This window comes from Neoarius graeffei, chromosome 22, assembly GCF_027579695.1.
Source record: "Neoarius graeffei isolate fNeoGra1 chromosome 22, fNeoGra1.pri, whole genome shotgun sequence".
In the NCBI taxonomy this organism is placed as follows: Eukaryota; Metazoa; Chordata; class Actinopteri; order Siluriformes; family Ariidae; genus Neoarius; species Neoarius graeffei.
In genome coordinates, this window is record NC_083590.1 from 6,748,941 (window position 1) to 6,764,202 (window position 15,262).

The 15,262-nt window shown below is 41.6% G+C and overlaps 2 protein-coding genes across 4 annotated transcripts; both read right to left on the reverse strand.

Moving 5' to 3' along the window:
- Positions 1-994: 994 nt before the first annotated feature.
- On the reverse strand, positions 995-5,877 carry mief1 (mitochondrial elongation factor 1). Its single transcript, XM_060904272.1, has 4 exons — positions 5,731-5,877; positions 5,211-5,391; positions 4,810-5,078; positions 995-2,121 (listed from the first exon to the last, which is right to left on the reverse strand). The coding sequence occupies exons 1-4, from the start codon at positions 5,875-5,877 to the stop codon at positions 1,303-1,305; spliced, it is 1,416 nt and encodes a 471-aa protein (XP_060760255.1). The 3' UTR covers positions 995-1,302.
- A 408-nt stretch (positions 5,878-6,285) lies between these two features.
- Positions 6,286-12,440, reverse strand: LOC132870585 (mitochondrial ribosome and complex I assembly factor AltMIEF1-like). Of its 3 annotated transcripts, XM_060904276.1 has the most exons (3): positions 8,177-8,275; positions 7,552-7,833; positions 6,286-6,538 (listed from the first exon to the last, which is right to left on the reverse strand). In XM_060904276.1, exon 3 carries the CDS (start codon positions 6,496-6,498, stop codon positions 6,286-6,288), a length of 213 nt encoding a protein of 70 aa, XP_060760259.1. In that variant the 5' UTR covers positions 6,499-6,538; positions 7,552-7,833; positions 8,177-8,275. The 3 variants fall into 3 exon arrangements, with proteins under 3 accessions (XP_060760259.1, XP_060760260.1, XP_060760258.1); XM_060904277.1 differs by lacking the exons at positions 7,552-7,833; positions 8,177-8,275 and adding an exon at positions 12,330-12,440; XM_060904275.1 differs by lacking the exon at positions 7,552-7,833 and having other exon boundaries at positions 8,177-8,282.
- Positions 12,441-15,262: the final 2,822 nt, after the last annotated feature.

The following is a 15,262-nucleotide window of genomic DNA, read 5'->3' on the forward strand; positions in this document are numbered from 1 at the left end:
CCAACTTTTTTGAGATGTGTTGCTGTCATGAAATTTCAAATGAGCCAATATTTGGCATGAAATTTCAAAATGTCTCACTTTCGACATTTGATATGTTGTCTATGTTCTATTGTGAATACAATATCAGTTTTTGAGATTTGTAAATTATTGCATTCCGTTTTTATTTACAATTTGTACTTTGTCCCAACTTTTTTGGAATCGGGGTTGTATTTATAAATCAGATTGAAAATAAATATTCAAATAAGAAAGACTTTAACATTTAAAAATGAATTCATTCAATTTCACACAATATTGTTTAAGTACACAATAAACACACTGTGTGTGTGTGTGTGTGTGTTACAGTGCAACACTCAGAAGTGAAGCTGTAACTTTATGCATCGTCTGTCCACAATTTACAAAAATTGCTACTTCTGCTACAGGATTGATTAAACTCACATACAATGTTCCCCAGGTGGGTGTGGATAAAAGTTGTCGAGATGGTAGCACTACCTGTCATAGTTACGATTTTTTGGGTGACTCGTCACATTAAACGCTAAACATTACTCTTTGTAAACTGCTGGGACGTTTTCACTGAAACTCACCCAGAAGACTCTACAGACATTTTCCAACAGAATTGTTCACCAGGTGGCGCCACCTACCATGGATGCGGCTACCCAGGGGTCATATGCAACTTCACAAAAATTGCTACTCCTGCTACAGGAACTCACACACAACAGCAGAGGCTGCTATGAGCTCCAGTCTCATTGAAGCCATTTCTTTTTAAAGAGGCTGCTGAGGGATGTTTACAGCTGCTCTAATGAGAGAACAGGAACAAACCTGTTTCAGTATAAATGGATAAAAAGAATCATGCCATTCTTTGACAAAAACGTACTGATTGGTAATTTGCTGTGGTGTAAGAGGAGTAAAACACCTGGGGACGTACTGTTATAGGAAAACAATCAACCTGGTGGTGGTGGTAACTCCGCCCTGAACTGCATCAAGAATGAGACGCATGTTTGATGATATCAGCACTGTTTTATTTAAATTATTTTTGAATTCATCAAAACGAATGGCAGGGTTTTGATCTCAAGCACATACACTTACATGCACATCACTGATCCACATGCTCTCTCACACACACACAACTGTTTTATTGATGTAAATTGTTCTATAGAAAAATACAGCACAGGCAGATGAGTGAACGAGGTGACCTGGTCAACACTGATGAAGCTTAGCAGCGAGACGTTACACACACACACACACACACACACACACACCTTATAGAACTCACTGGTGCACGAGCGAGTTTGGTCGCAGGGTGTGTCACACAGTTCGGAGCAGACTCTCTGGGTCCGAGAGTGAGCAGTACAGTGTGTACCCCAGTTCGTCGACCTCTTGCGGCGTGAGCTCACACAGCAGGTTGACCTTGTGGTCGAGGGCGCAGGGCAGACTCCCGGCCTCTAGGTGTCCCACTAACGCACGGATGAGCTGCGTGAAGCGCTCGGCCAGCGTCTCCCGGCTCCAGTCGCGCTCGCTCTCGCTCAGCAGGAGCACAGCGTTGGCAAGGTGGCTGGCGTTCAGTGGCGTCAGTGCAGGGTTCAGTTTGCACACGGCTTTCGCGATCTTCAAGCAAATACAGCGGCAGCCGTTATCGTCTCGGTCCAGAGCTAGCAGCTTCGTCGTTTCCGATGACCAAAAACTTTGCCTCCAGAGGTTCTCTCGCTCCCGGTGTGGCTTTGCGATGAGAGACACGGCGTCCTCGGAGACGAGCAGAGGCAAGAAGTCAATGTGCAGCCGTCGCTCCGAGTCATACTGGACCTCCAGAGAGAGCGTGAGCGCCTCGGTGTGTGACGGGACAGCGGGACGGACCACATAGCCCAGCACGCTGCCGATGGCCGGCCAGTTCATGCACCCTGTCACGAGCTTCTCAAACACCTCCAGGACGCTCTTCGGCGAGAGGTAACCGCCAATCAGGCAGCGGTCCCAGTAGCTACAGCCGCGAGGGAAGTACTCCAGGTTCTCACGACGGACCAGCCAGAACCCAGGAACGTTCATGATGGTCTCCTCACCAGGGATGAAGGACCACAGAGTCTTCTCCAGGATCAGAGGAACCATCAGCTGAGCGTGATCCGCCGACACCACCTACAGAGAGATGATGATTATTATTATTACACTGATTCTTGAAACTTTGGCAAAAACGTGTCCCACTAAGAAAAGTGCCAAGTCTGTTGGAAATTAATAACATTTTCATAAATAAAAAAATTAAAGTTATAATCAGGGGGTCCTTTGCACATATGTAAGGTTCTTTTATAGGATTGTTTTTATTTTTTATTAATTTAATGATTATATGCTGGCCACTGCCTACAAAATCAGTTGTCCTTGGATAGGAGCTAATCACTTCAACTTGATTAAAAAAAACAAAAAGTAATAATTTAATTGAATAATACCTTTACTACATGAAAGAATACACTGTTATATGTATTTAAAACTGCAAACAGTGAGTTTTGAACGATGTTTACTATTATTTTGTGGTTGCTCAAAATGTGTCCCACATATGTCACCACCGTCAGATATTTACAAAAAGCAATAAAATCAGGCAACTACAAGGTCAACTATATTCCTGAGGACCCTCTTTTCAAACCTTCAGCTCTACTGCATGCTTCCAGATTACTCAAGCTCCTGTAAGTTTGGTATTTTTTCTTAAACTTGCTCATGTTTTTGGACACTGCTACAGTCACAACCATAGCATGTCAACACCGTCACTTGTATAAAAAATATTAGATTATGACATAAATGTATACTTTTTAAGAAGAGGTCTGAAGTAGCTAGCAACAGAGGGAAAACAAGATGGCTAATGTGAACAACTGCATATCATGTGAAAGAGTAGGTTTTTGTCACCACCGTCAGGTTTTCTGACATTGTGAATGGGAATATCTTCCATGAGATGGTTGGCAGAAGCCTCAGCAGCACTAAGCTCTACATCATTATGGAAGCTGACATGCAGCCATATGATGCACTCCTTTCTCAACCACTCACACCTGTTCCTGCAACAAGGAAACTCCATCAGGTCATACCGACACACCGAAACGACTCTGAGATCTATTGCAGATGACTGTCCTGTTTCTGCAGTGAGCCACAGATGTGCGAGTGTTTCAGCCCAACAATATTCCAGTTGACTGCCAACACATCCAAGGTACAGGTTGAGGATGACTGTCCTATACCAATGCAAAAGAGGAAGAGTCCTTTGGCAATGCTGATGGAGGAAATGGAGCAGGAGGAAATGGAATGGGAGGAAAGTGAGCATGAGCCAATGGAGCAAGAACCACTGACCAAGAGTGGTCCTGATGGGACTGTGACAGATCTATCTACTGATGTAGTTGATCGTGGAGATTGGCTTGCAGTCATTTATGACTAGAACTGGTGGTTAACAAAGGCTGTCACTGTGGACGCTGATCATCAGGATGTGGAAGTGGAATTTTTCCACCCTCATGGGCCCAACACACAATTTTATCCCAAAAAAGGTGGAAAGGATATGTGCTTCATACCATTTGACCCATATTCTGGTCAAACTTGTGGAACCAGGTCGTGCAAGCAGGACGAGGGAGATATACAACCTGTCGGCTGAAGTCATGGACTTCATAGAGGAGAGACATATACACCATATGCTTCTTAATAAAGACAAATGAGTGGTGGAGTGATGTAAAACAGTCAGGGAATACTCAAAGGAGTTCACATATGAATTATTAATTTTATTATTGTGCCAGATGTGTTTTGTGGTATTTACACAGAATTTCTTATTGAATGTTTGCTCACAATAATTTAGTTATTTTTGAGTTTTTAGTTAATAATAGATAGAGTTTGTTTTGTTCTTGTTGTTTTGTTATCTGTTCACGTCCAATACAGTTTACAGTCCAGTTTACAGAAGAATCTAATGTATTATTTTATGAGTAGGGGGCACTAGATGACAGTTTAAGATCTTAGTGATGCATTGTACATTATTCCCACTGGTAATAACATTATTTCTTACTATCATGATTTGATATTTGATGATATGGGGATGGAGAACTTTTAAAAATGATATTGCTTAATTGTACCTTAGGCCTATATTCTTTGAAAAAATGTTATTACATTGCTCAGGATTGTTTTTTTTTTTTGACCAAATAGTTAAATAAAGTTGTTAAGCAAAAAGCCATTGACTTTGGAATTGAAATTATATGTTGTAATGAGGCCACTGTCACCACCGTCATTTCTAAAGTCACCACCGTCAGAGGGAGTTTTATTTGTTTTAAATGAATATGCTTACAACATGTTTCTTCAGTGCTGTTGAGTTATGAAAGTAATAGTCTCTTTTAATGCAAAAAAAAGTTTGTTAAATAAAAAAACATTACTTTGTCTCCTTAGGCTCAAAGTAAATATTGTATAATATTAGATCTTTAAAGGAGTACACGTGAAACTGTATAAAAATTGAATAAAAGTGAATATTCAACTTTGAAGTGTATATGTGTGCCAAGAATGCCAGATAATGATTTAAAAACTCTAAATACATATTAGACCAAGTATATACAAAATAATTTGCTTTTTATTGTGTCTGACGGTGTTGACAAAAACAAAGTAATAGCTGAAAAAATGCCTATTTTATGAAAAAAATACAAAATGAGGAGCTTGCACCGATACATTGCTGAACAGCCAAGGCCTTGTCCTATAATGATATGCCTTTAGATATTTTAATTTAAGTAACTTTTTATTTTCAAAATTAAAACCTGTTTTATCCAAAATCCCAAGAATCAGTGATTATTGTTGTTGTTATTGTTATTATGATTAAGCGCTGACCTGTAGGTCGTGGTAGAGGCTGCCGCTGAGGTACATGTCTCGGAGCGGCATGTCCGGCACTTTGGTGTGGATGAAAGCTCGGAGCTCTGCGCAGATGTCGAGGGCGGCACGTCGAGCTGCCTGCTGCTCCTCGGGCGAGATGTTCACACGCTCGTGATAAAACGCCCACAGGTGCTCCTGCAGGGACAGACGCATCCGCCCCCGCTGCAGCGCCGCTTTACTACTGCTCCGGCTGCTGCTGGGACGTCCTGCTGCCCTCCGTGGAAAATCTGAACACACACACACACACACACACACACACACAGCATGTTCAGTAAAACTCTGCTATACTGTAACCCATACTGGTTAAACAGACCGTTATAAACCAGCAAGTGTGGGACGAATCATAAACAGAACTTCACCGGGCTGAAACGAGCTGGAGGATGTGGGGAGCGTCTGCAGCGATCGGCTGATGTTCTGCTTCATGTCACGGTTTAGTGTACGTGGAGATGATCCCAGCCAGCTCGGCTCCTCCCAGCTCCTCTTTCCTGATTGGTTGGTTTTGGTGGGGCTGGAGGGAGCACTCAGGGCACGGTCGTACATCTGAGACAAAACACACACAGTGAGGAGAGGAGAAAGACCAGCAGAAACTCTACACCTGACTGCGAATCGGAAAAACATGGACAGGACACGGGGATCGAAGGTAAGGAGAAGGCGGAGTAAACGGCTCCTGGAACAAGATAGTCTACAGAACTGAAGGAACCGTGCGGCTTATGGAACCAATCATATGGAATGGAATACGTGGCGTGGAGAACATGAGGAAACAGTTATATCAGGTAGAGTCAGGAAAAGGACACCTGGAGAACAGGGAACTGAAATAACATGAGGATGGAGGGATCTATGGACCTTGTTCCACACACACACACACACATACACACTTACTCTCTTGACAGCGAGTGTAGCGATGCCCAGCATGGCAGCTCCTCCGACCCCCAGCACCAGTTTGGCGTTGGAGAGCACGAAGTCGAGGGCTGAGCTGAGGCCATTATCATCTTTCTTTCCTTTCCGATCTCCGTTCACTCCCGCCATCCTTCACCACAGAGAGAGAGAGAGAGAGAGACACACACACAGAGTGAGAGAGAGATAGATATGGAAAGAGAGGGAGAACTGGTGAGACAGAGTGAGAGAGAGACATATACACACACACACACACACATATATATATACACACACACAGAGAGAGAGAGAGATGGAGAGAGAGCAGAGTCTCAGAAAATGACTCGCCCCTCACATCAGGACTCGGCTCAGATTGAGGTGTTTATTATAAAGAACAGCTGATCTTCAGCAGGACCGAAATCACAGCAGAAACTCTCACAGTATCTACAAGCCATGAGGGCAAAAGTTAGTGCACCCCAGTTATCGGTTCCCCCACACACTCGTCAGTCACCTTAATGACTATAGTGTCTCGTCTGTGGACCGTTTACCTGCTACTGTGGTCTAGACGAGTCCTCCCAGATGGCTGTTGAGGAAGAACTGTCCCCTCTTCAGTGCCTCCTCCTTCTCTTGAGGCTCACTGAGCGACTGGCAGCGTCTGAACTCGCGGGCGATGGCGCGTCTGTAGTAGTTGCGGTCGGTGTACTGTAGGTGGCGCCCTGCGCGGAGCAGCGCCCGGTACAGCTCCAGCACAGCGCCTCGGGACCAGCCGCCCATCAGGGAGAGCTCTCAGAGTCTCTCTCTCTCATACACACACCTACAGGACATGGAATAAACACTAAGTGTGATCTTTGAAGCCACACCTACTACAGTATATAAAAATAAAGCTGAGAAAACAGGATTTGGTAAACAGGAAGTGTAATGACCACTTTACGGCAAGACACTATCGTTTCAGATTTCTTAATAAATGGGAAAGTAATGATAAAACCTTTTTTTGTTTGTTTGTTTTAAAAATCAAATCTAGGCAGTAAAATGTGTGTGTCCACTGCATTATCTGCTACTCAACAAATCTAGAGAGGACCTGAAGCTCTGCCCACTTCACAATCCAGTCATGTCAGAAATCATAAAGCTTTTTTTTTCCTTCTCTCCCTCAGAAACGTCCAGTGATCTAAATCACGCTCACCTGAACAGAAACTGGCTAAAATACACGCTCTATTTTAAAACTATTTCCTCTAAAATCTTTTTCCCCATAATTATTACTGTTCGAGTTACGCCAAAAATGGCACAAAATATATTTTCCATGACAACAAATGATTTTCCTACAAACAAACAAACAAACAAACAAACAAACAAACAAACAGTCTCAACAGTGAACCAAATAATTAGAACAGCAGCGAAAGAGGTGATTTGTTTTTTTTATAAATTATGCAAATGCATACATATTTAATTAGATGATGCCTCGTTTTAATGTTACATGAATAAATAGCTGTAAGAACGCCAATATTGTGTGGTGAAGTTTGACTGCTGTTTTGTTGAGATAAGATTTGATACGAGGTCTGATCTGATCAACACGGCCGGTTGTTTGTTGATCACTGCCCGTGATGATCTACATCTCTTTCGGTGCAGCGTGCAGATGGAGCGCTGACACGACTCATACCAAACCATCATCATCCCACTATTACTCAATTCGTGATATATTTGCAAAAAGTTAACAGTTCGCCAATGTACTCTCCTTGGTCGCCATGGATGCGATACCACAAAGATGGCAGACATGACAAAATCAGAGAGCATCATGGGAGATTTGTGACGTAAGTGCAAATGGTTTATTACATTATGAGAGCAGATGCTCTTATCCAGAGTGGCATACAACACACAGACCAGCTGGGGGGGGGGGGGGGGTTAGACGCCTTGCTCAAGGGCACTTCAGGGGTTCCTGCTGGTCCAGGGGGAATCGAACTGGCAACCTTTTCATTCCAAAGCTGCTTCTCTCACCATTAGAAACCTCTGGGGTTCTCTTGTGGTGATCAAATCATTCACTTTGTAAATAGAATGTGATTTATTTTACACAGTCAGCAGTTCAGATTAATATTAAAAGACACACCCTGACCGGATCTACAGCAGGACACAAACAAACAAACAAACAAACAAACAGTGTTATGAATAATTTAGTAACCATCACACAGGGAGGTGCACAGAGTGGTGTAGTTTCTGTAAAAACACAAACAATCTGTTACAGAAAAAAAAACCAGACAACTATCAATTAACTCACAGTCTATTAAAAAAATTAATCATTAATTAAAAATAAAAACACTAAAGACTGAAACTAGAACCCGGCGCGAGCTAGCACTGACTGGGTGACCTTTAACAACACCGGAAATAGAATTATTAAACAGAAATACACCTCTCATAGCCACATACACTATCATATTTTAATAACTTTAACAAAAACACTCACGTTTAAGGAAGTTTTAAAAACGTTTTGTCCTTTATTTCAAAGCGGAACTGCAATGTAAACTCCCCTCAGCTCCGGCACCGGAAGACCAGCACCACGTGACCACCCCATTTCCTCTACCCTCACCCAAAACAGGGAAATACTTCCGGAGGTCAAAATACAGTTTTTAACATTACAATTTTGCTCAAATTATAATTAAACTAAACATGCTGAAAAAAGAAAATATCAATATTGTTTTTTTTGTATTATAACAACAACAACAACAATATGCAAATAAGCCAGTGTATCGCTAAACGGTCACCTATTTGCATATGATTTGCATGCCAAACTGTTTTTTTTAAACATTTTTGTCCTTAAAAAATAGTCATGTATTAAAACACTACTCAGACATGTATGACACAGTTTCATTGATAAAATTCCACTTAAAAATATTAATAAAATCCTGAGTGTCACAGATATATGATAATGATATACATGCTTAAAGCAGATAGCCTACGCAGAGCCTTTATTTTTAAATAAATTTCTGAGTGGATAGTATCTCCACCCTTGACTCTTGTGTGCTGCATAAATGGGAATAAAAATATATTTTTGAGAGTTAAAATTGACCGCAAAGTTGGCATTGGAGCTGCACTGCTGAGCCAGCCCTGAGTGCGGGACGTCACAGCAGGAACCGGTTTTAAGGCCGAGGCCTTTTACAGCTATAGACCAAAGCCATATCAATAAAAATTTATGGAGAAAGTAAGAAATACCGTTACCGACTTGCTCAACTCAGACTGATTTGACTTCACTGATTGTGGGTTGACTCTCATTAAAACAGGATGGGTGCTATAACTTATGCAACATGCGTGTACGCATGCATTTTTCACTGATAAAATGTAAAAGGCGAATTAAATAATCAGATGAACTGAGACAATCACATTCTGAAGCAAATTAAATAATCTTATACCGCTAACTTAAACGCACAATACAAGTTACATGCATTATTCTAAATGCAGGAAAACATGTTTTTGTTGTTTTTTTTTATCCAAATGAGAGTTGGAGCTCACTCATCTGCGTTCTCGCTTCTTGAAGGCCGATCTTGTGGCCGATTGTTTTGAAACAATCTGACTTTCAGTTGTTTGTTCAGTTCTCCGTTCATTCACTTCTTCCCTGTAAGGGCAAGATGGCAGCGATATCCAGTTTAGAAATCAGATGGTTGCTCCACTCGTTCTCTCTATACTGAGTACTCCGCCGTTACTGCTCGGCTCAGGCAATTACTAAAACCCAGGATGGAACGGGACGTCACCGGTTTTAGCAGATTAGATTAGATAGAACTTTATTGATCCCTTTGGGAGGGTTCTTTCAGGGAAATTAAAATTCCAGTAGCATCATTACAGGATAAACAGAGAATAGAAAATAGAGAAAACTTCTAGATAAATCAAGTATTTACATACACATAAGATATGAAAAAAGTCCAGCAGGAGAGGTATTGCACATTATATTGCACATTGTCCAGTATTGCTTTTTGTCAGGCTAGGCTATTGCTCCTTCCCATCCTCTTTCCTCCTGTTACCCCCCCGAGAGGAGTTTCCTGCAGATGTTAAAAGACTGCAGCCTCCTCAGGAAGTACAGCCTGCTCTGTACCTTCCTGTACAGGTGGTTGGTATTGCAAGTCCAGTCCAGCTTGCTGTCCAGCCACAGCCCGAGGTACTTGTAGGAATCCACAGCCTCCACCTCAACTCCCTTGATCAGAACTGGTTGTGACCTTGGTCTGGACCTCCCAAAGTCAATGACCAGCTCCTTGGTCTTCGAGGTGTTGAGCTGCAGATGGTTGCTGTTGCACCAAACGGCAAAGTCCCTCACCAGGCTCCTACACTTCTCCTCTCTATTGTCTCTGATACACCCCACTATGGCTGTGTCATTGGCGAACTTCTGAATGTAACACAGCTCCAAGTTGTAGCAGTTGCAGCACCAACCGCAGGAAGGTCACTGCCCGAGCGATATGTCCCGTGCCGTTCCACCCTGGGTTTTAGCAACAACCCTTGGCTCACGCTCCAGGAGAACTGGTGCAACTGAACTCACTTTAAAAAAAATAAAATAAATACTTTCCTTTTCTTGTTTTAATTTTCTTTAATTGTTGGTACTGCATCCTCTTTCAATACAGGCTTATAGCCAACGCTCCTCAACAGATCAGAGGTCTTATATGAGTCTTCAGTAAAATGTGCAGAGCAGAGGAGAGACCACTTCATAGCCGTCCAATGTGCCCGTGAACTTCTCGCAAAACGCCTCCAAATCTTTCTGTCGTGTTGCTGCACTGGCCAGCAACACATCTACATGACATGGTGATAAATTAGCTCAAAATGGAGGATCGGAGTTGCAGTCAACTCTGTGTTTTAGTCTAGCGGAAATGGCGAGGAGACCGATAGACTTCCTGCGGTGATGTTACGGACATCAAGGTCATTCACTTAGACTGCTACCTATATAAATCACTTTAATCATAAAAATTACTATATTAGATTTATTGTTAATGCTTAAAACTATTCCTGTGCCATTCTTGAGGTCTCAAGGCATTTATAAATGAAAGTGAGGCCATGGTTCTGCGTATCTGCTTTAAAGAGTTTATGTCCTTGTATTTGTGGAAGTCATCAGGTCAAGAACAGTTTTTATAGCCAAAAAAAAAAAAAAAATCAGAATTGAGTCATCAGTGTATATTTACATTCTCTTTTCTACACTCTCTTGATCCTTTAAAAAAGATCTTTCATCTTTCAGTTGCCACAGCGAATCTGTTCCACATATTTGATTTGGCATAGGTTTTAGACCGGATGCCCTTCCTGACGTAACCCTCCCCGGTCTATCCAGACTTGGGACAGGCACTAAGTATGCACTGGCTTGTACAACCCCAATGGCTGGGTATTTTATCCAATCTGCATGTCTTTGGACTGTCAAACAGGAGCACCCAGAGGAAACCCACACAGACACAGGGAGAACATGCAAACTCCACACAGAAAGCCCCCCGTCAGCTGTGAGGTTCAAACCCAGAACCTTTGTGCTGTGAGGCAACAGTGCTAACCACTACACTACCCTTAAAAAAAAAAAAAAGAAAAAAAAAGTGCTTGACCGGCACTGTAACTGCATACAGTAACGCGGTGCTTATAGAAAGTGGTGTTTGGTGTCAGGCGTGAGGTCACATGTGGACAGCGACAGAGTCAGTCACATGGTTTTTCATCTCCTTAACAAATCAACCTCCAGAATCTGCTACTATGCCATGTTTTGTGTGTATAAGTGATCACCTGATCACAGACATGACCAGGATAAGAGCACCTGTGACATGTTAAACTATGAGGCTAAAATCATATTATATAGTAAATTAACTAACATGGAAATAAAGAGACTTTAAAGTACCACAATGTATCTATTATCAGCACCAGCACTTAAGTTCTTCAAATTATTGTGAAAACAAAGCAAACCTAAGTTCATAAATAAAATAATATACTTTAAGGATATACACAAATCAGCCATAAAATTAAAACCATTGACCGGTAAAGTGAATATCATTGATTATCTCATTACAGTGGCACCTGTCAATGGGTGGGATATATTATACAGCAAGAGAACAGTCAGTTCCTGAAGTTGATGTGTTGGAAGCAGGAAAAATGGGCGAGCATAAGGAACAACTTTGTGATGTTAGATAACTGGGTCTGAGCATCTCCAAAACAGCACATCTTGTGAGGTGTTCCCAATATGCAGTGATTAGTACCAAACAAAAGTGGTCCAAGGAAGGACAATTGTGAACCAGTGACAGGGTCATGGGTGTCGAAGGCTCACTGATTTGCATGTGACATGAAGGCTAGCCCATATGGTCCAATCCCACAGAAGAGCTACTGTAGCACAAACTGCTGAAGAAGTTAATGCTGACACCTTTCTGTTTTAATTAATCACAGTAAATAAAAACCATTGAATTAGAAGGTGTGTCTAGACTTTTAAGACTTTAGTCACACTTGGAAGATGCTCTGGACACTTACATTAATGCTTTTATGGCTGTGGACTACAGTTGACTTGCTAACTTTAGGACTGCAGTTGCCATGAACAGTTTTGCATTCAAGTTTCCATCAATGAAGAGTTTATAATGTCAACAAAACAGACTTCATGTTAAAACTGTTAAAAATGTTATAATTACGTTGTCTGTTATCACCCAAATGAGGATGGGTTCCCTTCTGAGTCTGGTTCCTCTCGAGGTTTCTTCCTCATGTCGTCTGAGGGAGTTTTTCCTCGCCACCATCGCCACAGGCTTGCTCATTGGGGATAGATTAGGGATCAAATTAGCTCATGTTTAAAGTCATCAAAATTCTGTAAAGCTGCTTTGTGACAATGTCTATTGTTAAAAGCGCTATACAAACAAACTTGACTTGACACACGGTATTGTGTGTGTGTTAAGATTCTTAGTAGTTCCTTATTTTTGTATGTTTCTGATTTGAACTCTAAAGAACAGAGAGCTGAACACACACAGGGTGGTGATGGACTCTGCCTCTATGGGGAGGTGCAAAATTAAATTCTGTAACTATAATTGAAGTCACTCGGTCTGTGTTACAGCCTTCATTCGTCTGTCCTGTTCATCTTCCGCAGTTTGCTTCAGCACACGGGTTGAATCTGACATTCTGCACTGAGGTGAGTGAAAATTAGATATAAAGTGCATCAAGAGCCTGATTTATAAAACTGGAGAAAATTAAACTAAAGTTCATCCTGTGAAATTTGGTTTAACATTAATACGTTTAAAAACGACATTATTCCATACAGTGCTGTTAAATTCTGGATTCTGATTGGTCAGAAAATGATTCATTTTAAAAAAAATAAAATTAATGCTCTTTTATAGGAAATTGTACAGCAGATGTACCACATGAACAGATAAAAACAAAACAAAACATGTAAATCATTGATATAGTGAAGTTTCTGGAGACAAAATATACAAAATTTACACTCCTGGGGAAAAAAGGGCAAACCCAATGATTCTCAAGTGAGAATTTCTACAAGAAGTTTCGGGTACTCATTGAGTATTATCTACTTTAAAACTCCAAACTTGTTTGCTTTTCTTTGAGCAATGAACATTTTATTTATATTAAATGAAAAGACAAAATCTCACACAAAACTCTAACTGGTTCCTAAATGTAGGTTCTGTAGCTCAGTAGTGTATTTTGGTTTGACACTGTGTCCAAAAATGTTTTTTCCCCCCCCTCCAGTTTGTTTTTGTGACTGTAAAGTGACCTTGGGTGTGAACAAGGCACTATATAATAATAATAATAATAATAATAATAATAATAATAATAATAAATTTGCTTAGGTGTTGCTAAAAATTCAGTATAATTAATGCTAATTCTCATTGTCGTAAAATATCAAAATAAAAAGCATTTTTACAATATCATACTCAATCAAACAAAATAATATAAAAGCACTGGGGCCATGTTTCCATGACGACATGACACACACACACACACACTGTTCTAGATTAATTATGCTGGAAACAAAAGTTTCTCTCTTTGGCACTGAGAAAAATTTCCCCCTAAAACCCGTGTGTTGCATTGGAATTTCACTGAAACATGAAGAATCCCTGGTTTGAGAAAATGAGGTAATGAAGTTATTGAATTTTAGCCTAAACAATGAAACACTGCAGATCATGTGAACTGTGAAGAGATCATTCAGTCCTGATTTGTATCCGAGTCACACGTTTCTCATTGTGTCGTCCAAAATGCAGACGTTAGGGACAGAAATTAGGGGAAAAAATAGGGGCAAAAATAATTAGGACAAAATACAAATTAAACATATGAATGAGAACGAATAGATGCAATAAAAAATAAAGATAAAGACAAACGAGTCCATCAGTGAGGGTGTAGCTCACTCTGGCCCCGTCTAATCCAGAAGGAACAATCTAAAGTGGGCCACCTTGCGCAATAAATGTTGCAAGCTATATACACTACAGAAGTGATATCCACCTTAGGAATACCGACCTATTTACCAGAAAGAATCCAAAACGGCGAGGAATTGACCAAGAAGAAGGGATTTTTGTTGAACTGTTCATTAAGGCTTAATTAGTCCATAACTTCCTTAATAATTACAATTATGCAAATTTGGGGAGAAGCTGGCAGTACAGTGGTGTAGTGGTTAGCACTGTTGCCTCACAGCAAGAAGGTTCTGGATTTGAGCCCAGTGGCTGACGGGGGCCTTTCTGTGTGGAGTTTGCATGTTCTCCCCGTGTCCGCGTGGGTTTCCTCCGGGTGCTCCGGTTTCCCCCACAGTCCAAAGACATGCAGGTTAGGTTAACTGGTGACTCTAAATTGACCGTAGGTGTGAATGTGAGTGTGAATGGTTGTCTGTGTCTATGTGTCAGCCCTGTGATGACCTGGCGACTTGTCCAGGGTGTACCCCGCCTTTCGCCTGTAGTCAGCTGGGATAGGCTCCAGCTTGCCTGTGACTCTGTAGAACAGGATAAAGCGGCTAGAGATAATGAGATGAGATGTTCATTAAGGCTTAATTAGTCCATAACTTCCTTAATAATTGCAATTATGCAAATTTGGGTAGAAGATGGCAGTACAGTGGTGTAGTGGTTAGCATTGTTGCCTCACAGCAAGAAGGTTCTGGATTTGAGCCCAGTGGCTGACGAGGGCCTTTCTGTGTGGAGTTTGCATGTTCTCCCCATGTCTGTGCGGGTTTCCTCTGGGTGTGGCGGTTTCCCCCACAGTCCAAAGACATGCAGGTTAGGATAATTGGTGGCTCTAAATTGACCGTAGGTGTGAATGTGAGTGTGAATGGTTGTTTGTCTGTGTGTGTCAGCCCTGCATTGATCAGGCTACTTGTCCAGGGTGTACTCCGCCTCTCGCCCATAATCAGCTGGGATAGGCTCCAGCCTGCCCGCGACCCTGCACAGGATAAGCGGTTACGAATAATGGATTGATGGACGGGTAGAAGATACGTATATGCACCCCAGGCAGACCTACCTTCCTGACAAAAAGAATAAAAATCAGTGAAGAATTGAGAGAGAAGGAGCAATTTTCGTGAAATGTGGATGACACCAGACAGATGATGGGTGGCACGGTGGTGTAGTGGTTAGCATGGTTGCCT